Consider the following 23639-nt stretch of genomic DNA (forward strand, 5'->3'; position numbering starts at 1 on the left):
TTAAAAACGTTATAGATAACGGCGGATAGTATAAATGCTGCTGCAAACTTACAAAAGATATGGGGCACATCATCATGATTAAAATTTTATAGGAACCCATGCCTGGAAGAGTCACCATACGTCAGGGACGCTTCCCTATTGTGAACTGTTTCTTAGTGAGCTTCTGAACAAATCATTATGGGATAAGCGTCTCTAGCTGCGTACGACGACACTCAATAACATGTGTTCCTATGATATTTTAATCCTGATGATATGCTTTAACTCCCATAGAAGTTTGCCGCAATACTTATGCGACACCCTGTATTATAAAACATTTCTAAATTAGTATATTCCGAGGAAAATAGACTAAAAATGTCATTCCAAAAACTATAGCTATGGGAGCAAAGCTAATTTTGAATTTGAAATCTTCACACTCAAAATTTTATTTACGAACGTATATTTATCGTTAGAATTATTTATGTTATAAATATACGAATACTTATAAATAAAGAGAAATTTTAATTGACATATTATAATAAAGAAAACGTGATATTGTATTTGATATCCACTGAAACTTAATGAACTGGTTGTGCTCTTTCCGTTAAACGCATTAAACTGGTTAGTAGCTATAAAATAAATCAGAACTTTGCTTTCCAGTGAAAAGAAATTTAATTAAAAACATTAATTGCATTAAACAAATATTTCTAAATATTCCCCAACTTTTGATTGAAATTTATATTTCAATAATAATGTGTTAGTAAGAGTGGAAGATTGTGTAAGAGAACACTAATTAATTGCATCAAATTCGTAAATTTATAAAATTTATTAAACTCAACTTTCTTTGAGAGCTTAATGCTTTATATCTAGCAACAACTTTTGATTATAATTTTTTTGAAGAAAGTGAAATAAAGATGTTAAGATCTTAAACTATAAGATCTGATAAAACTTAAATAAAAAGCAATATGTACAAAAAAAGGAACAGAAAAAAGAAAATTGTCTGTCCACCTACACTGTAAAAAATTGCGGATCAAATTAGTGTAAAAACGATAGGCACTCAGGATGCCTGTACTTTTTACCATAAAATCCATTTTTAGTTAAGAACATGTTACATAACCAAAATTCTGATATACCGTAATTTGAAATAGTAATTATTAATTTAAAACCACTGAATCACTCTATTTGAATAAATATGACAGTAAAATTTATGAAATAATATTTTACGGTAAAAAGGATTTTATTTATGATGCACTTCAAAGTGTCGGTACTTTATACCGTAATTTGATCCATAATTTTTTACAGTGTAAAAATTTAATTAAAAGAGCTTTTTATTAAAAATTTAATAAATTTTTAATTTATTTCACTGAATATTACTTTTATTTTCATTAAAAAAAACAGACAATTTAATGAATTCTCATCACAGAAAAGGATTTTTGCTTAAACTTTCCCAAAACACAGCTTTAAACTCTTTAAGAAAAATGCAAAAATCAACTTCTTTCTCAAAGTCAATAAAATTATGAGATTCATTAAATGATCTCACTTACTTTTCCTAAAGAATTTGTTCCTTGAATGACTGAAGTATACACTATAGTCCATGTCAGTAACAGGCATAAAACTAGCTTCCAGTTTATAGTTAAGTAATCAGTATCTACTTGCTTCTGTAGAACTTCAGTCCTATTTAAAAAAAATCAAAAGAGTTTATGTCTTAAGAAATAAAAAATACACACTGTGGTATTGTGATTAAAAAAACTATTATAATATCAATAAAAATTACATATTAAATGTAATATTATTTCTTTAAACATATATTGTTTCTCTAAAACATTACTTTAAAATATTAAATCACTCTATAATTTTTAGCTTCTTAGTTTTTAAATAAAAGTAAAATTTTTGTCAATGGTATTTGCCTTAGAAATGCTACTCATATTTGTCATAAAAATAGAAGTCGTGTTTTACCCATTTATTTCTCACAAAAGGAAATTTGCATTTTATTTTATTTTATAACCGGCGTTGAACAGCTGACCCAATTTCGAGTTTACAATTCCAGAAGACAAGGGAACTCCTGGTTCAAGTATTGCTAGAAGTTTGTCTTCGTGGAGGACTTTTTTGATGGAACTAGCCAACATTTGCGTTACATGGGTGCGACCAGTCATCGCTTGGATTCGAGCCCGGTTCACCTCATTGGAAGGCGAACGCTTCATGCCCTGAGCTCAACAACCGGGAATTGTAACAATGGAGTAGCCTATGCCAACCTAGCCATGATAATGTAGCCACGAGCTATGTACATCTAGACATTGTAGTAATAGATTACTAAATTGTAGTAATAGATTGCTTAAAAAAACATGGACATAAATTAAACCAACTTTGGACATAAATTCAACTTCGCATATATTTCGTTTTTTCCAACAATGAATTTTCATACTCAACTCAAAATAAATATCACTTATATAATTGGTTATAGAAATGGTTTAGGAAATTATTTCATTTCTTTAATTCAAAATGTTTGTTCTCCTTAAGTATTTTACTTTCAAANATGAAAGTAATAATTTCTGGACAAAATTTTCCAATTTTAAACATATTGAATTTTTAGTGCTGTACTCCAATTAGTAAACTTCAGAAAAATAAAATTTAAAACTGTATAAAAAAAAAGCAATTGTGAAAAATATTGGAAAAGAAACAGAATGTGATATTTTTTAATGAAAGAACTTTATTGTCATTCTGCAATAAGCTCCAACTATGCATCGCGTTGAATAAGAATTTATTTCATAATATGAAACAAGTTTATCTAATATAAATAACACTGGGAGAAAAAATTTCTGAAGGAGAATTTTTTAAAAGATCTTAGATATTTTTCGTATCACTGATTACAAATCCACAATCAGTTTTTCTCTCCAAGCTACGGATTTTTTTAAAGGATATTTTTTTAGTTTATTTTTTTTCAATTTTTTAAGTGTAAGAACGTTATATATAACGGCAGATAGCATAAATGCTGCTGATAAGAAGATATAGGGCACATCATCACAATTAAAATTGCATAGGAACCCATGGCCAGAAAGGTCACCATACTCCACTGGGGACGCTTCCCTATTGTGAACTATTTCTTCGTGAGCTTCTGAACAAATCATTATAGGGAAAGCGTCTCTAGCTGCTTACGACGACACTCAATGACATGTGTTCCTATGCTATTTTAATCCTGATGATAAGCCTTAACTCCCATAGAAGTTTGTCGCAATATTTATGCGACACCTTGTTTTGTATAACATTTTTAAACTAGTATACTTCGAGAAAAAATAGACTAAAATGTCATTTTAAAGAACTGCATCAATGGGAGCAAAGCTTATTTCGAGTTTGAAATCTCCACACTCGAAATTTTATTTACGAACGTATATTTATAGTTGGAATAATATGTAATAAATATATGAATTCTTACAAATCAAGAGGAATTTTAATTGATATATTATAATTAAAAAAACTTGTTACTGTATTTGATATCACTGAAACTTCATGAACTGGTTTTTCTAATTCCGTCAAACGCATTAAACTGGTTAGTAACTATAAAATAAATAAGAATTTTGCTTTCCAGTGAAAAGAAATGTAATTAAAAACATTAATTGCATTCAACAAATATTTCTGAATATTCCCCAACTTTTGATTGAAATTTATATTTCAATAATAATGTGTTAGTAAGAATAGAAGATTGTATAAGAAAACACTAATTAATTGCATCAAATTCGTAAATTTATAAAATTTATTAAACTCAACTTTCTTTGAGAGCTTAATGTTTTATATCTAGCAACAACTTTTGATTATAATTTTTTTGAAGAAAGTGAAATAAAGATGTTAAGATCTTAAACTATAAGATCTGATAAAACTTAAATAAAAAGCAATATGTACAAAAAAAGGAACGGAAAAAAGAAAATTGTCTGTCTACCTACACTGTAGATTACTGTAAAAACGATCGGCACTCAGGATGCCTGTACTTTTTACCATAAAATCCATTTTTAGTTAAGAACATGTTACATAACCAAAAATCTGATATACCGTAATTTGAAATAGTAATTATTAACTTAAAATCACTGAATCACTCTATTTGAATAAATATTACTGTAAAATTTATGAAATAATATTTTACGGTAAAAAGGATTTTACTTATGATACACTTCAAAGTGTCGGTACTTTATACCGTAATTTGATCCATAATTTTTTACAGTGTAAAAATTTAAGTAAAAGAACTTTTTATTAAAAAATTAATAAATTTTTTATTTATTTCACTGAATATTACTTTTATTTTGCATTAAAAAAAACAGACAATTTAATGAATTCTCATCACAGAAAAGGATTTTTGCTTAAACTTTCCCAAAACACAGCTTTAAACTCTTTAAGAAAAATGCAAAAATCAACTTCTTTCTCAAAGTCAATAAAATTATGAGATTCATTAAATGATCTCACTTACTTTTCCTAAAGAATTTGTTCCTTGAATGACTGAAGTATACACTATAGTCCATGTCAGTAACAGGCATAAAACTAGCTTCCAGTTTATAGTTAAGTAATCAGTATCTACTTGCTTCTGTAGAACTTCAGTCCTATTTAAAAAAAATCAAAAGAGTTTATGTCTTAAGAAATAAAAAATACACACTGTGGTATTGTGATTAAAAAAACTATTATAATATCAATAAAAATTACATATTAAATGTAATATTATTTCTTTAAACATATATTGTTTCTCTAAAACATTACTTTAAAATATTAAATCACTCTATAATTTTTAGCTTCTTAGTTTTTAAATAAAAGTAAAATTTTTGTCAATGGTATTTGCCTTAGAAATGCTACTCATATTTGTCATAAAAATAGAAGTCGTGTTTTACCCATTTATTTCTCACAAAAGGAAATTTGCATTTTATTTTATTTTATAACCGGCGTTGAACAGCTGACCCAATTTCAGGTTTAAAATTCCAGAAGACAAGGGAACTCCTGGTTCAAGTATTGCTAGAAGTTTGTCTTCGTGGAGGACTTTTTTGATGGAACTAGCCAACATTTGCGTTACATGGGTGCGACCAGTCATCGCTTGGATTCGAGCCCGGTTCACCTCATTGGAAGGCGAACGCTTCATGCCCTGAGCTCAACAACCGGGAATTGTAACAATGGAGTAGCCTATGCCAACCTAGCCATGATAATGTAGCCACGAGCTATGTACATCTAGACATTGTAGTAATAGATTACTAAATTGTAGTAATAGATTGCTTAAAAAAACATGGACATAAATTAAACCAACTTTGGACATAAATTCAACTTCGCATATATTTCGTTTTTTCCAACAATGAATTTTCATACTCAACTCAAAATAAATATCACTTATATAATTGGTTATAGAAATGGTTTAGGAAATTATTTCATTTCTTTAATTCAAAATGTTTGTTCTCCTTAAGTATTTTACTTTCAAAGCAATCAATACTCCCTTTTAATATTTCGTGAAAAATATTTTCCTACATCATTTAGCATTTTTTTTCCAACATCATTTCAATTTAAAGACAAATTCGGATAAAACGATTGCGAAAAACATAAACTTTTGCATTTTTTGGATGTCTGAAATCTGTACAATGTCTTGATTTTACAGCCTGTTTAATGGAAAGGTACCCAGGCTGTTAAATAGACTGTCTCAAACATCCATCTTAAACTATTGTGTTAGAGCATGAGCACCTCACTAGTATCGGAGCTATTCAATTATAGTAATTCTTTTTATAAAAATAATTAGTATTTCGCATGTGTAAAAGGTGCCAAATCTATAAAATGTTAAAAGGATAAATATTGCACAAATATTTTTAAAATTTGACACATTATATAAAGAAAAAAAGAAAAAAGTGCTAAATTATTTTAAGGCAATTGTACAATGCCATCAGTTTTACCGTCCCTCCTTTTATCTGATAAAATATAGAGTTATGGTTTTTAAAAGTTTGATATTTTAATTAGTTAACACCTTTTTACGAATGCATTCAAGAGATTTTGGCATATTGTACTCAAACCTGTTCATAGAGACCCCATTAGCCCAAACAACAGAGGTATTTTGTCTCAACATCTTTTCTTTTTCTTTATGGAGGTTTAACTACTACGGGAAACCTATAACACATTTCTATAAACTCAATGAAAGATTCATATTTTTAAAAAAATTGTTTTCTCCAAAAAATGTTTTTTTTAAAATGGTCAATTTTTCCTCATCTCAACTAGAGCCCGATTTAATAGCAATTTTAAAAGATTCAAAAATTTAGAATTTTCTTCTATTTCATCCATTTTTATTTTAAAGTAATGACATATGCATTAATTAAAAATGTTATAAATTATGACAAATTAATTTCAAAATTTAATTAAAACATTATGTTTAAGTTTCACAGATTTAATTAAATTACATGATTCAAATTAGCTTTATCATAAGATATCGCATAAAATACTATAATATTTACGAAGTTATGATACCTATGATCCCTTCTAACAGTATATAAGAAGATTTTAAAATTCCAACTTCCTTAAAAAATATTTGATAAACACATTTAAAATTCGGAAAAATATTTATAACTTACCGCCAAAAATATTCAGACATAGCCATGTCATCAGAAAGAGACACATTCTAAATTAGAAAATAAATCTTTTAATAACTCCTAAAAAGAAATATTTCTTTTCATCGAATATAACATATAAAATCGAGTAAATTATATCTTTTGCATCTTTAGAACATTATAAATGCAAACTATTTAAACAAAATTTGTGCAACTGCAACAAAAATTCATGAAATTGGGAACTGGAAAAATGTCAAAGATATTTCATGGTATTTCTTCAAGAAACTTAAAAGACAAATTTTTTCTTATTTTATGCTATTAAAACTTTTTTATAAACATTAAAATCTATAATTAAAACCTTTTTTATTAATCAAAATATAGGTTAGCCTAAGCGATTCATACATTTTCAATGGACTGTCTATTTATAATGAGCCATTTAGTTTACACCTTGTGCCATTTTACTAGAAACACTTACTAGCGACATTGACTCGTTTAAGATGTTGCATGCAGTCCATGGTAGGCAGCTTTGCATTGATGAAAAGATGTAAAATACACTTAATGCCATTAAGTAATTATAAAATATCGCAACGTATGACGCAGATATTATCTGTGCATATCCAATTCCTGAAAAATGAAAAATAGCAATCAATTAAGGGAATATCAGGGTTATGATAGAGATAGTAAAAAATATTTTAAAGCATTTTCACACAGAAAAACTTTGCAGAAGACTTCAGAGATAACTGAAGCTTGCTTTAAGGAAAAAGTTAATACATTAAAAATTTACAATGTTACAAGTACAAACAATCCTCAAATAAATAACAAAATAACATAAATATACAAAAATAAATGTAACTGTAAAAATTGCCTTAGCATTACACTTTAACAGTAAATGCCTGTTCCAACCAACACATTCTTATCTCTTCTTAAAACGGAATGGAATATTTAATCCCAATATTCTCAGAGTGAGGTTCGAACCTAGTTATACGGCACTATATTTATATACACTATTTATACGAACCTATCTTACAGTCATATAATAATTATTACGGCTCTATAATAATCCTAATATAATCTTATAAGTAATAATCTGACTTGTTTCCATTACATATGACGTTAGGATTATAACGTATGGAAATATAAGAGCTATGGAAGATGGAGAAATTGGCTAGCTAAAATATGTTAACTATTGGAATAATCTAATAGGTTTTGGTTAATGATTTACTCTAAAATTTTCACAATAAAGGCAGAATACGTAAACTATAGCAATTAGAAAAAGAATAAAATATGATTTCAAATTTTTCATTGCCATGCAACCGTTGGTGTATTTCTAAATGGTACATTTTGAATATGTCTGCTTTTAAGTCTTGGCACATTTAAGGACTTACACAGGGCATCTAAAAAATAGTACGACAAACTTACGAAGGAGATAGAATACATCATAAGGATTAAGAATTGCATAGCAGCCACTGACAGGAATAGTCATTACAGTCTCGCAGGTGGTGCTGTGCATGCTATTACAGTAATGCTAAAGTGCTACTGTGAACCGAGCAGTACTTCGTAGTGCTACTTTATCATCTACTATTTTTCTCTTTGCTGTATTTATCATTTTTTTCTTATAGTTCCTGTCATTTTTCGCCTTATAATTCTTATGGTGTGCCCAATTTCGCTTTTCAGAATTTGTCACCACACTTCTGTGACGCCTCCTCAAAACATTATGATAATTTTATGCAATTTACGGGTAAAAATACAAGGACTTTCTAGTGTGATGCTAGCAATAATGAGCAAAGCGCAACAGTTGCTGCTTCAATTAAATTGTTATTCAATAAGCTTTAATCACTCCCAGGAAAAGCAATATACAGTCGCGTATTTGCTAGTTATAACATCACAAATCGCGCTCTGTGTTTGAAGATGTTAACAATTGTGAGGTGCAAAAAGTGAAAAGATTTCTTCACGTAAGAAAAACTTTCAGCGGCTAATATTTATTGTGAATTACAACTAAGCAAAAATATGATTTTTTTTTTAAGATTACATTGCTTAATTTACTCAATGAATCAAAATTAATTCGACTATTATTAAATAAATGATGCAAAAAATAATAAAGCTTTACTGAAAGTTATTTTTTGCATCGAATAATATTTGGATAAAAAAATTTAATAATTGTGTGCAAAAATTTTTCAATTCGATTTAAAATTTCTCGAAATAAGGTGAAGTACGTAAAAAAGCAAAATTAATGTTAAGGAGTCTAAACTTTCGACCACTCTCCAGACCAAACTATTTGTTTGTCAAACTATTATTAAGTTACTAAACTAACTTACAATACCCTCTGAGGTCACCACCTCAAACCATTAAAACTGAGTCCTAGAATGTGAAGATCCGATCAATAGATCAAAAGTGTTAATAACAGAAGTTCCGTTTTTTTTTCTATTTTTTTTTTGTTTGTTTTTTAATTCACTGTGATTGTTTTAATGTTGTGAACGTTGTAATATGCTGTGAAATGATTTATAGTTGTGCATTCACAGTACAATGAATTATAGTTGTAGTTGTTTAATTGTTGTTGTTTTTTTCATGAGTGCAGGGTTCTTTTTCTTTACATGGGAAATGGTGGAATAGTGATTAGTTTCTGAATCACACCAAAAAAAAATATAACTGATAAGTTATCATAAAAAATATAGCAAACTAAAGGTTACATGGACAATAGACTGAATTGTAAGAGAATTATTAGATATTTTTATTTTTATAGCTATATTATTTGTACAATTACTAGGGCGGAATTAAAAGTCCACATATTAATCAGTTTTACCAACATACCAGAAAAAAAAATTATTTTTGAGAAAATTTTGAATTAACCACACGTAATTTCTTTTGCTTCAATTGGCATATTTTAATACATTTTGCTTTGAATGGAATAATTATTTCATCATTAAATAATAGGTATTCATGCAATTTAAACATTTTACTCTACACATAAATTTTATGACGAATCATTATTTTACACCATAACATATTAAAATTGTTTTAAATTTTTAGGGGTGTTCTTTCTCTTTCTAGTATTTAAATTTGGATTTATTATTGGAATCAGAGACGAACTGATTCTGCGATTGCGTAAACAAAGCTTTTCATATTAATCATTGCTTCTAATGTTTCGGTAGGATATACATTTCAGTTTTAATAAAAGCTAGACATCAGTAGAAAATATATATACATCAATGTTCATAAATCAATATTTCTATATTTGACTGATATGCTTCCACAAATATGTGATTCATTGAAAGTTTTAAATAATGCCTATTCTCAAAATGTAATAATTAAACAATTTTGTTATCTAAAAATTTGATGGTAAAAAGGTATTGAGTGTGAATTTGAGTGGGCTAAGTATATTTTTATTAAAAAAAATATATCTTTTTAGATGTTACTTCGATAAAAAGTATGGTCGAAACTAAAGGAGTACAGATTTCTCTAAATTTACTCTGTAAGAAATTACGGATGAAATTAAGTGCCGGTACATCTTACCACAAAATTTCACCGGCACAAAAAAATCTGATATACCGTAAAGTTTACAATAATAATTACAGCAAAATCATTGAATAACTCTAATTAAACAAGTATTACTGTAGAAATTACGGTTAAAAAATTTTTACGGCTGATGCATCCAAAGTGCCTATGGCGGAGGTTTGGTTCTCCGTCATTAGCCGCCAATATTCGTGTAGTGGATTTTTACTTAGCCGTACAAAATACATTTTTGATTATGAAAATACTAAAAATGGATAATGTGCAGGAAACAATATATAACTCGTTAAAATGAAAATTTACTTTATTAAGCATAATAGGTGATAGAGAATGACCATTTTTTCATCCAAAATAGAAACCCCTTAAAGAGATAAAATCAGAATACCCTCCTATTGAAAGATCATACAGCCAGAATATCATTTTTGACCGTTAGAAGTTGAGACTGGGGAGGCCCCTAAGGGCACTCCCAGTCTCCACAAATTTGAAATTAAAAGTGAATATAATTATTCCCAACGGACATAGAAAGTATGGATAGGAGATCCAAAATTGGCGATTTATCATAATATATCATAGCCAAAACAAAGCCAACTAGCATATCAATATTGGTTTTAAAAGAACACCTTGGCGATCACGAGTCACCAACAAATTTATGAGAATTATTACAACCATGCAACCGAAACATTTAACAGATATAAATTTAGAATAAAAAGTTTTAAATAGATTTTTGTTTTCGATTAGAGCCGACAGTGAATTAATAAGTCTGCATAGTGATGAAATAAAAAGTATCCGTTACATTGATCTAAAAGAGAAGAATAAATATTTTATGTTCGTGTTCGCTTTAAAAGATTAAGTCTTTTATTTATTTTAAACGTAATTCTATTAATAAAAAAAAAGCTTAAGTAATGAAAAATATTTTAAAAAGGATAGAAAATAAATATGTAATGCCAATTGTGGCATCACAGTGCCGGTACTCCATACCGAATTTGATTCAGAATTTTTTTACAGAGTGGAATAAAATTAGCAATAAAATATAATGCGTAATAAAATATAATGCGTTTTATAATGTGTAATAAAATTTGGTGAAGCTGCAAAATCTAGTCATTTTATCTTGATAACTTAGATGTTGTTGTAGTTTATTTACGTCGCACTGGAGCTGCATAATGGACCATTGGCGACGGTTTGGGAAACATCCCTTAGGATGATCCGAAGACATGCCATCATAATTTTGACCCTCTGCAGAGGGGATGGCACCCCCGCTTCTATAGCCCGATAACCAGCGCTCGAAGTCGTGCACTTTACGATAGAACAGTTTAACGATGACCAATACCGTACACCTTCGATCCCTTCGCAGATTTATTCAAGTGCTCACCCATCCGCACGCCGACCGCATCCAGTGATGCTTGACTTCGGTGTTCTACTGGGAACCGTGTCTTAAGGATCAGTCCACTGTGGGACTTTGATACCTTAGAACAAAGCATAAAAACTTATTCCGTTAAATGTACTTTTGAGTTCTGTATATTTTCGATTAATTGCGTCGTAACTAAAACTATAATTTTAAAAACCGGAATTTTCCTTAAACTGTTACCATATACACAGAAATATTACTAAAAGAATGGTTTAAATACCATATCTTTTAGTTTATTATAACTAGAATTAAGGGTTTGTTTTACTAGAAATGTAATTACCATACGTGACAGTTATTTAATCAGAATTTTTTTCAAAAAATAGAAAAAATAAGTGGTTTCTTTTTTTAAAAGTTTACCTTTCAATGCTGGTACGATTCTCCAAACTTTTATCGGTCCTTGACTTGAAAATTGTCCAAGAATAAGCTCTAAGTAATACAATGGCCGACCAATGATAAATAATAGTAGCAAATATGGAATCAGGAATGCTCCTATAGTAACAGTGAAGAATATTATACACAAAAATACAGAGAGTGATGCATTTTAACAAAATATAGATTTATTAACAGAATCAGAAATTCACGAAGTATTTCTTTACTAGCTCATTAGATGCAAAAGCTACTCAAGAAAGGCTTGTTTGTAAGTAAAATCACTGACAACAAAATAAAAACGTATTTCCCTTACACAGTACATTAGAAATCATCATATTTTGAACTACACAAGTTTGTTTGTATATGATCTGAGACTATATTATGACTCCTGGCTGTCTGAAAACACTTTTAAGTAACGATTTATTGTGCGAACATGAACAAATATATTTTAGTTTTTCTTCCTATATATTCCATTATAATATATTCTAGTTTAGTTTAGAAAATAATATTAATCATAATTATTTAGAATTTTTTATATTTTTATTATGTAGCAAAATATTTTTAGAAAATTTGCGTTTTGATAAGTATAAAATTTGGTAAATACGGTAAAATTTAGTAATTTTATCCGGATGCCTTAGAGCATGACATAACAACCATTTATTTTATTAAGTTTAATTTTCAGTTTGTATTTTTTACGAAATGTGTGGTAATAAGAACAACATTTCTGGTAAACCGTTACCATATGAACGGAAAAATCACTAAATGAATAGTTTAAATAATCGTATATTTTAGTTTTATTAACAATTTTTTAGTTTTATTAACAAAAATTATGGTGTTGTTCTTAGCAGAAATACCCTTACAACACACTACGGTAATTTTACCAGAACTTTTGTTTCGTGTAGATATTGTATATATTTGTATCCACATAATTTTAAATTCATGGGTTAATCTAATATTTCATTAATATTAATTTCATGGAGATAAGACTTTCAACATTTAAAAGGAGTTAGGTAGGTTTAATTATGGTTTTAAAATTTCTTAATTTCATCTTTGTATGCTGAGCCACTAAAACTCAATTCCTTAAACACCGAACTTACCCTTATAATTATTAAATGAAACTTTTCCTAACTTTACGTAATTTGCATCTTTATTATCTTAACATTTATTTCATTTTCAAAAATACGTGACTTACAAATGCATATAGCTAAATTTCATTCTTTTAAACTCAAGCTAAATGAATAGATTTTTTAAAACGATTCTATCTATATTTTGTGTAAAAACCCAAAATCCAGAGTCAAAAATTCAATTATTTTTAAACATAATTAAACTGTGATTCGCACAATTTATTTGTTTTAAGTATAGTGCGCAAAAAAATAAACAGACCACCCTAAATGGCTTTTGATATAATGATCGTATCTTCACGTTCTAGGACTCAATCTTAATGGTTCGAGGGGCAGACCTCAAATATGCTAATTATTTAGTGCAGACGATATTTTAAAATATTAATTTTGAAATCAGGCACAAAAACATACTTTCTCTCGCTAAACATACCTTTTTTTTTAAACGGAATCGGATTTCTGACCCTCAAAATACAGGAGGTACTCGCAATCTGGAAATACGATCACAACAGTTTGCAAAAGAGCTTAGACACCTAATGTTAATTTTACTTTTTGCATATTTCCCCACATCTCAGGAACTTCTTAAGCAACAACTTAAGAATTTTTGTACACAAATATAAAATTTGTTTATCCAAAAAGAATTCCAAGCAAACTATAATTTTTAGTAAATATTTATTATTTTTTTTAATAATTATCGTAAAGTATAAAATTTTCACATCATTTTAAAGTATGTAATTTTACATGACAAAAGACGAAATTCGAGCGAAATTGGTTGAGCGATTCCTAAGAAATCTAATTTTAAAAAAGTCTTACAGTTACATATAAAATTTGAGCAAAATTGACTGAATAAATCGTATAATTTATTCAGTCAATTTGGCTCAAATTTTATATTTTGTCATATAAAATTACATAATTTAAAATTACGTAAAAAATTGTATACCTTACAATTCACAATTCTTCCGACTATTATTAAATAAAATAATTAAAAATTATGAATTTGCACTAAAATTTATGTTTTGCATGCAATAATTATCTCTGGATAAAAAAAAATTGGCCTAAGAAATTCGTGAGATATGGCGAAATACGCAAAAAGTAAAATTAGAATTAAGTGGTCCAAACTTTAAATCGCTCTCCTGACCAAACTATTGGGCCATCTATCCCAAATTACGGCTACCCGCTATATTCCGGGAGTCAGAAATCCGAATCCGTCGGAAAAAAAGCATTTTTATTCAGAGAAAGTGCATTTTTGTTGTCTGATTTCGGAACTGAAAATATCATCCGCACTAATTAACTCGCATGTTTGAAGCCACCCCTTCGTACAATTAAGATTTGGTATCATTAAATCAAAAGTTATTTAAGTTGGTCCGCTTATTATTTTTTTAGCATACTACAGTAAAATGTAGTAGTTAAACTACCTGCAGTTTAAACTGCATTAAAATATTTATATTTCTTAAACATATCGCTCGACGATAAGAAAACTCTAGGATTAGATTTTTGTGAAATGTTTTCATCATATAATAAATATTTTGTGTGTTCCATTTCCTAGAGTCTAAGTTTAATTTGTTTAAAAAAAATAAAGTTATCCATAACATATGCACTCTTCTTTTAGTTTGAGTTTACAATTGTGTTTTTATTGTTTGAATTTAAAAAGCATATTATAATAGGATTTTTGTGAAACGTTTTTGAAATAGTAAATTGCCTTGTACATCAATTCATCTTTTAGAAGTCTTAATTCAGTTTCTTCGAAAAATATTTCTATCGTGAGTCACACAAGTTGTTGATTTAACTTCAGATTATTCTCACGACTCTCAAAAGTGATGCAACCAGACTTTTTTCTTTCATTTTTAATCTGATGTAATCATAACTATTTTCTCCTCCTTAGGACCTCTAAAATCTCTTCTTTATTTTTCTATTTTTACTTGCATCATGAGGATTGAAACTGTTAGAAACCCATACCCGGAACTGTCAACATGCACAGCTGGGTAGCTGTCCTTTTATGACCTGTTCAGAAATACAAGAAGATGCAGTTCATTATGGGGAAGCACCCTTAGCGGCGTATGGTGACATTTCCTGTAAAGGGTTACTGTGCAGTTTTAATCCTGATGATGTGCCCTAACTACTCTAGATTTTTGACGCTGTATTTATGCTGTTCAACGTTACATGAGCAATTCTACAAATAAACGCCAATTAGGCGGCCAAAAAAAAAAACATTTTGGGGGGCACACTATTTCTACATGAATTGTTTTCTTCTTTTTTACACCCTAAAAAAGCAAGAAAAAATCGTGAACATGACATTTTTTCTTTGTGACATACTTTAAATGTGACATACTCAGATAAATCTGACCCATTTATTCAGATAAAACGATTTTTACATAAATATAATATCATTATAATGTCTCTCTAAAATGTATTTATAGAGATTTCATACCATAAGATTATATTTTAGTATAAAATATTTTAGTATATTTTAGTATAACGTTTTTAAACTTTCTACATTATGACAAAAAAATAGACTAAAAGTGTCAATTAAAAAAAACTGTTGATTGCAGAGAAAAATCAATTGCAGATTTAAATTCATGGACGAGAAAATATCCAGGGTCCGTTAAAAAATCCTATGCAACAAATCAACAACAAAAAAATTTCCCGGAATTGAATTTAATTGAAACTTGCAGGCGTTGTTTGCTACATGGTGTAATTTACACGATACAATGCTTACTTTAGATTCAAAACTGCTTTAACTTTAAAAAAAATAATATCGTGACAATTTCTATTTCCTGAATTAAAGGATTTTAGATTTATATTCACCGGATGTTATTCAACAACTTTGTTTTTGCTGTTTCATTTATTTAATTTAAGGTTCAAACATTCGTGATGCGTTTAATACAAGTCAAAACGTGATTTATTTGTGTTCAGTTAATATCAAACATATAATATTTGCTTTAGTCCTTATGTTTCGAAATAGGTTTAGATTAATGTAAACGCTCATGTTTGCATTTACTTCGTCGGTGTACCTACAAACTTAACTTTTGCAATAAACCATACGAATATCAAATAATTTCTAATCATCATTCAGTTTCCATTACTTCCTGTCTTAGAATTAATTTTAAGATTTATATTATTTGAGTTATAAATAACCTCAAGTATAATATGTCGTCAAAACAAGACAGTCTAAGTCAGTTAGAATTAAAAATCAGATTTTAATGGAAGTTAAATTCTTAAAACTATGCTTATACGTTCATTATACAAATATGCAAACCCCTTAACAGATTTGCAACATGTTTGCTATTTTTTTGTGTTGGCTGGCATGGCAATCTAACCTAGATCTTTTGAAATTTCCTTGTCTAAGCGCAAACGTACAACTTTCAAACTAAATAGTTTTGAGCATTGTTGCATTTAATTATTTAAAATATCTTAATACGGAACACCGGTGAAAACAATTCTTATAATTGTTAACTTATCAAAAGAATTGCGCTTCAAAAATGTATCCTCAGTACTTGAATTCATGTTTATTTAATAACGATTTATAAGTTAGTTTAGCTTAATAACTACTTATTCGTGTACAGTGCGCAAAATAAAAAACGGACCACCCTGAATAACTTTTGATCTAATGATCGGATCTTCATGTTCTAGGACTCAAGCTTAAAGGTTGAAGGGAATTAATTAAGGCAAACGATATTTTAAGTTGCAAAATCAGACACAAAAACGTACTTTCTCCGAATAAACATACCAATTTTTCAAGGGATTCGGATTTCTGACCCCTAAAATATAGGAGGTAGCCGCAATCTGGGATATGTGATCCTCATAGTTTTATCAGGAGAGTGGTTTAAAGTTTGGATCCCACAGTTTTATTTTTATCTTTTACATATTTTGCCACATCTTGAAAACTTAAATAAATTGAAAAATTTTTGAATACAGCTATAAAATTCGTTTATCCAAAGATAATTTCTAAGCAAAATATAACTGTTAGTAAATATTTATTTCTTATTGTTATTTTATTTAATAATAACCGAAAAATCAAATTTTGAACTAGTTTTGAAACGAAGTTTGAAAGCGAAATTTGAATTGTAAGTTATACAATATTCCCCATCATTTTAAAGAATGCAATTTCAAATTGAAATATGCAGAATTTCAGCAGAATAGGTCAAATAGTTCCTAAGATATCGAATTAAAGAAGCTGTATATTTAAAATTCGGTTTCTCAGGGACTATTAAACTGATTGTTCCAGAATCGAACTCTCGATCCGCAGCTCTCCACCGGCGAAGGTGGAGAGTTGCGTATCGGGACTGTGCCACGAAGCACCAAATGACTCACATTTAATATTGTATTCCACAAAATTAAACGAATGTTTTCCTGTATCCCTAGCATGCATTGGCCTTTATTTTGACTTTTAGTTTGTATGTAATAAAAGGCCAAATGTTGCCGTAAATGATTATAAAAGGAGTTTTGGTAGATTCGGAAACAGAAATATTGTAAATAGCATCATTAAACTTATTATTACTACAAAGTGGAAGAACTTAAACTTATTGACTTGATATGTGCTGTAGCTCAATTAAAAATGACCTAAACTATTGTAATACTATATAATATGAACTAAACTAATGACCTAAACTATTGCAATACTAATAATATACAATATGAAACTTACTGACAAAATATTAGAATATATTTAGCTATTTCAAATTATTTCATCTTACCTCCTCCGTTATTATAGGCTACATTAGGAAACCGCCATATGTTTCCAAGGCCAACAGACATGGATAAACAAAGAAACAAACTTTGAATGCTTTTGGACCATGTTCCTCTTTCGCTGACCTCTTCCTCTTCAGGTGGAATTTTGACCCCATTCACTACCTAAATAACAGATTTTAAAAAAATAGAACTGAATTCTTTATAATTTGTATTTGATTTAAAAATTATAAAATTCTGTAAAATCTAGAAAAATGTCGAGAAACACAACGTAATAATCAAAATAAATAAATTTAGCATAGCGTTTGTCTTACGTTTAACATAACGCTAACCTTATTTTCCAACCCTTAGTGATATATGATTGGTTAGAAAGTTTTGCGCATGCGCTATGATTCTAAAATATAGTAGCTGGCACCGGCGTAAGCAAAGGAGTGGTTTAGAGGTTTAAACACCCCCCTTGAGCTCAGATAAAATGGCAAAAATAAAAATTTTAGTAGAAATTATGAGTGCTATTATTTTTTAAGACTATATATTTTTATTTGCCTTATGCCTACTTTTTTTTCCTCACGGTATTTCTCAGAATACTGAAAAAACATTTACTATAATAGGATTGTACTTTTGAAACCAAATTTACGTGATACTGTTAATGACTGGTTCCTTTCTGTCCTGCCAGTATAGTTTTCGAGACTAGCTGTCATTCGCGAGGTCTTTACGCGATGATTCTGAAATCCCAGACATTCTGTCGTCTTAGAGACAATTCGAGAATTTTGGAGAATTGTGAAAAATTCGAGAATTTGTGAAAAATTATATAAAAGGGGGAACGGGGTACAGTGGAGTTGGTTAGTCAGACTAAGAGTTATCTCTGCCGCTTGTCTTTCGGAGTCTGTCGCTAAATCTGTTTTGTTTTGTCTTAACAAAAAGTTCATTCAATCGCCGAACCCGTCGTCGCCACTATTTCGACTAGTGAAAAAATCAGTAACAATACCATTGGAGACACTGTGCTCGTTGAAGTTATTCATTCCAGCTCGAAACTTTGAGATCGTAGCATAGCGGATATTTCTGTGCCAATATATATATNTTTTTTATTAAATAATAAAGCCGTTTATTATTTAAATTTTTAATTCAGCATATAATATTTGTTATTAAATCAGTTAAGTATAACTAAAGTGGCTGTAAGAAAAAGTGGCTTTTTAGCTATGACAATAAAGTATTAACTTCAGCAGTCGTAGCCCTTCTAGAGAATCGGACTACATCTTGTTCAGAGCGGGGTGCGATCCTTGTCCCACTGAGTACATGCGTTATATGTGCTCGTACAACGTGTGGAGTCGGAGAAAATTTCCTTTTCCTCCAGATCTGTCTAATTTGAGGGAGTGGCCTCATGAATGAGTGGTGCTGCCATCTATCCGTGGGATTCTGAGCTGAGACTTATCCTTGTGGTGCTCTCTTATCAAACGAAATCAAGCTTAGCTTGTCAAGTGTCATTAGAAAAAACAACCAATATGATTTTAACTTTGAAAGGAGTTTCTTTGTATGAGTTAAAAACTTTTGTGTTTCTGCTGCTTCTCTAAACTTCACCTAAAGGCCTGATGTATTCTTCAATTCAAATAAACATGCATTTAAAAAAAAATTCATTTTTAAAGAACTTTTTTAATTAATTTTTAAATTAATTTATTTGCTTAAAATATGAGTTCCTCCATTGTGTATCATGTTATAAAAATAATATTCTAATATGATTATCGTATAACACAAAATTCTCTGAGTACAAAATGTGCTTAACTTATCCAATCAAAGAATGAAACTAATTTTATTTTTATTTTATAACCGTCGTTGAACAGCCGATCCAATTTTTTGGGTTTACGACTATTAATGTTCAGCGCCGTAGCCTTTTAATTTTGATTCCAATCCAGAAGACAAGGGAACTCCTGGATCAAGTATTGGGAGAAATTTGCCTACATGGAGGACTTTTTGATGGAACTAACCCACATTTATGTTGCACGGAGAGGAAAACCACGAGAACCTCCCACGGTTAGGCTGACGGCAAAGGGACTCTAACTCATGATCCGTCTACCACTGAGGATATTTCACGTCAACACTGTGGTCGGTGCAAGCCGGATGCGGATTTGTTTTTGTTTTGACCAGCCATCGCTGGGGATTCGAACCCGGTTCACCTCATTGGAAGGCGAGCGCTCTATCCCCTGAGCTAGGAAAATTAAGATTTCTTTTAACTTTTGATGAATTTATTGAAACATATAAAATAGAGCACAAAACAGTTACATAGAAATAATCTAATACAAATTATAATTATTAAAAATGAAATTAAAAAAAAAACGTTTACTGGTGTGCGGACGTGGACTCAGCCTAACAGTTCAGTGGCTGGAAACAGACTGCAAATACTCTCGCCAGATGGCGCTTAGCCAGCCGTTTCGTTTAAAGCTGCTATTGTGGCAAAATGAATGAATCTTAATTTTCCTAGCACTAGATTTTCCAGATATTTTACGGCCTAAAAACAAAGTGTATCTTGATCTCAATTTTTTCCTCAAAATATTTCGTGTTTTTTTCTTTATTATAAAATAATCCAACAGTCTAATCGATGTCATTAAAAAAATATAAAGCGGCTTATAACCAAAATAATTCAAGAATTTTTTTTAACAGCACTAAAACAAAGTTTTCCGATTTCAATTTTTTGTGATCTTTTTATTTCAATTGTGGGTGTTTTTTGTTAGTAAAAAAGAATAAATAGTTGTTTTAGTCAAATAAACTTCAAGACTTTTTAAAACTCAAAAACAATGTTTGTTGATCTCAGTTTTTTTTCTCACGATGTTAAATTCCATACTTTAAAACATAAAAAAATTCAAGAGGTTGTTTTTTGTTTTGATTAAGATCGGGGAACACTGAAAATTTCACTTGTAAAAAATATTGAAATATTTCGGCTAAAAACTTCTTTAATAATCAAAAACAAAAACATTTTGGAGTTCCTTCAGCCTGAAAAGTATTTTAAAAAAACATGCATGGAAATATACATTTTATATTGCATTATCATTACATTATTTCCTTATATTACATTATTTCTTTATCATTACATTATTTTCATTACATTAAATGAAAACTTGGCCAAAAACAAAAAAAAAACACTATATTGAATTTATTTAATTGAAAAATACGAAATTTAACATTACAAAAAAAGTAAATTGAGGTAAAGAAACTTTGCTTTGGAGATATAACCGAATCTCCCTAAGGATCTTATTGTGCCTTATCTTAATTTTCCCTAAAGATCTTTTAATTTCATTTGCTCAATATTTCATTATCTTAATGAAAATCAATGATTTAATATAATTATATAATTCAATTTCTTTGAAAAAATAAAGTCCCGCAATGGACTGATCGTTAAGACACGGTTCCTAGCAAATCACCGAAGTCAAGCATCACTGGCTGCGGTCAGTGGGCGGGAGGGTGACCACTTAGATCAGTCCACGTAGGGGCCGAGGGTGTGCGATATTGGTCCTCGTTAAACTGTTCTACCTTAAAGTGATCGACTTCGCGTGCAGGTCGTTGAGCTACTTAAGTGGGTGTGCCATCCCCTCTGCAGAGGATCAAAATTGTGATGGCATGTCTTCGGATCATCCTCAGGGATGTTTCCCAGACCGTCGCCAATAGTCCATTGTGCAGCTCTAGTGCGGCGTAAATGAACTACAACTACAACAATAATTGNGAAAAAATAAAGTCCCGCAGTGGACTGATCGTTAAGACACGGTTCCCAGAAGATCAGCGAAGTCAAGCATCACTGGCTTCGGTCAGTGGGCGGGTGGGTGACCACTTGGATCAGTCCACGTAGGGGCCAAGGGTGTACGGTATTGGTCCTCGTTAAACTGCAGGTCGTTGGGCTACTTAAATGGGGGGTGCCATCCCCTCAGCAGAGGATCAAAATTGTGATGGCATGTCTTCGGATCATCCTCAGGGATGTTTCCCACACCGTCGCCGATAGCCCATTGTGCAGTTCTAGTGCGACGTAAATGAACTACAACTGCAACTACAATTGAAAAAATAAAAAAATACAAAAAATACCCCTTTTCATTAGAATAAGAAAAATTTCAAATATACTATAAAAAATTTCGGTTCAAATTACTGTGTCAAATATCGGCATTTTTTATAGATTTTTTTCAAATATTTCTTTTTATTATAATAAGACCACTTTTATAAATATTTCTTCTGAAGCTATTGATATATTAATTTGTTTAGCAAAAGAAATGCAAACATTTTATCTTAACTTCAATTTTGTGCATACAATTCAAGCTCTTAAGCTTCATTTCAGTTTCTTCAGTTTATTTCAGTTATTAAATACTACTTATATTAATATTACTTGAAATAGTAATTAACATGCAATAGCATACCTGAGTAACCGATATCCGAGGAACAGCAAAGCTATCACGACTGTTTCGTTTCTTTTCTAAATTGTATGAACTTGAACTAAAACCTAATGTAAATGCCTAGAAAGAAACAAATTAATCAATCATAGGAAGTCACTAAATTTTTCATTCAAAAATTAAAATGCGTACACGGAGAAAACAATTGTAATAAAATTACAATGCTGTGTGATAATGATTATTACAGGGAGGAAAAACAATATTAACAATATTTAATGAAACTATATATTATAATCTGAGACCAAAATATACAGTGTTTAAACCACTTATTTGAGAATTTTTTTTTCATATGGTGATGGTTTATTGGAATTTCCAGTTTTCAAAATTATAGCTTTCATTACCAAACATTTAGTGAAGAGTAATAAACTGAAAAGAAAATTAAATCTAACTTAATGTTTTTGTGCCAAATCTGGTAAAATACCAAATTTAACCACATTTACAAAATTTTATCCCATACTATAAACCATATTTAATTGTTAATTTTGCCATAAAGCATTACTAAAGAGCTTTGGTAAAAATTACCTACCTATGTTGCTGTCCCAATAGAGCTATAAACACGGCAAATTTCACCATATTCTGGTAGTTTTGACCATACTTTTTTTTTTCTTAGTGCAGTTTTCCTTGTGAGTTCAAAGAAAATATTTTTAACCATATCATAATATTTAAACAATAGTTGCGATTAAGTAAAAGACTTACCGTAAAGGGTACTTTAGTTTGAAAATATCCCCAACAAATCTGTTTTTATCATTAAATTTTGCGTTTTGATATCTAATAGAATAAAATGATCGCAAGTGTATAAATTGATTTTTTTTTAAAAAAATCAATTTTTGAATGCAAATATATTTTATATCAACAACTTTTGCATTTAGAAATGTAACAAATTGAAATATTTGTAATTACATAATTTTTTTAAAGTTCTCATTCATGAAAAAATGAGAATTTTATTCTCCTTTTCTCACAGTTGCTTACCTTTGTTCATGTCTTGACGTTCTGGGAATCAGGAAATCACTTTAAGTCAAACTATCTGGCATATATTATTATGTAATATTTCACTGTTTTAAAAGGAAAAATTTATTAACCGCAAGGAACATAAAATGCTTGAAGTTAGTTTAAAATCATTCCGAGAAAGAAAAAAAAGTACTATTAAAACTATTAGAATATGAAAAAATTTACCGTGTTTCTGGCTCTAAAGGAACACCAAAAAACTCTTCAATTTTTACCGAAGCGCTTTGGTAATAATTTTGGAGAAATTAACGTTAAAATATGGTCTTATAACATGTGATAAAATTTGGTTAATGTAGTAAAATTTGATGATTTTATCATAATATCTGAGAGCATGACCAAAAAAATCATTTATTTCGTTAAATTTACTTTTTAGTTTTGTACTTTTTACAAAAAGTTTGGTTATAAGAACTATAATTTTGGGAATCCGAATTTCTGGTACATTACAACAAATTTTCAAATGAATGGTTAATAAATGTCGTAGGTTATGGGTTTTTTTTACTAGAAATGCCTTTACTATACTGAACGGTAATTTTAACAGAATTTTTTTCTCTATGTATAAACATCCTTTAAAAGTTAATATTTATAATCATTATATATATATATA

General features: G+C 29.5%; 1 protein-coding gene across 1 annotated transcript in view; it reads right to left on the bottom strand.

Annotated features, from left to right (window-relative positions):
- Positions 1 to 23639, bottom strand: part of LOC107446310 (sodium-dependent nutrient amino acid transporter 1-like) — a 44976-nt gene that overhangs the window by 16965 nt on the left and 4372 nt on the right. Inside the window, exons 2-7 of the mRNA XM_016060923.3 lie at positions 21998 to 22093; positions 17618 to 17774; positions 11794 to 11925; positions 7000 to 7148; positions 6549 to 6595; positions 4430 to 4559 (exon numbers count right to left, since the gene is read on the bottom strand). Of these exons, the coding sequence (XP_015916409.2) occupies positions 4430 to 4559; positions 6549 to 6595; positions 7000 to 7148; positions 11794 to 11925; positions 17618 to 17774; positions 21998 to 22093 (711 nt within the window). The remainder of the gene's footprint in view (positions 1 to 4429; positions 4560 to 6548; positions 6596 to 6999; positions 7149 to 11793; positions 11926 to 17617; positions 17775 to 21997; positions 22094 to 23639) is intronic.

Source organism: Parasteatoda tepidariorum, chromosome 2 (assembly GCF_043381705.1).
Source record: "Parasteatoda tepidariorum isolate YZ-2023 chromosome 2, CAS_Ptep_4.0, whole genome shotgun sequence".
NCBI lineage: Eukaryota > Metazoa > Arthropoda > Arachnida > Araneae > Theridiidae > Parasteatoda > Parasteatoda tepidariorum.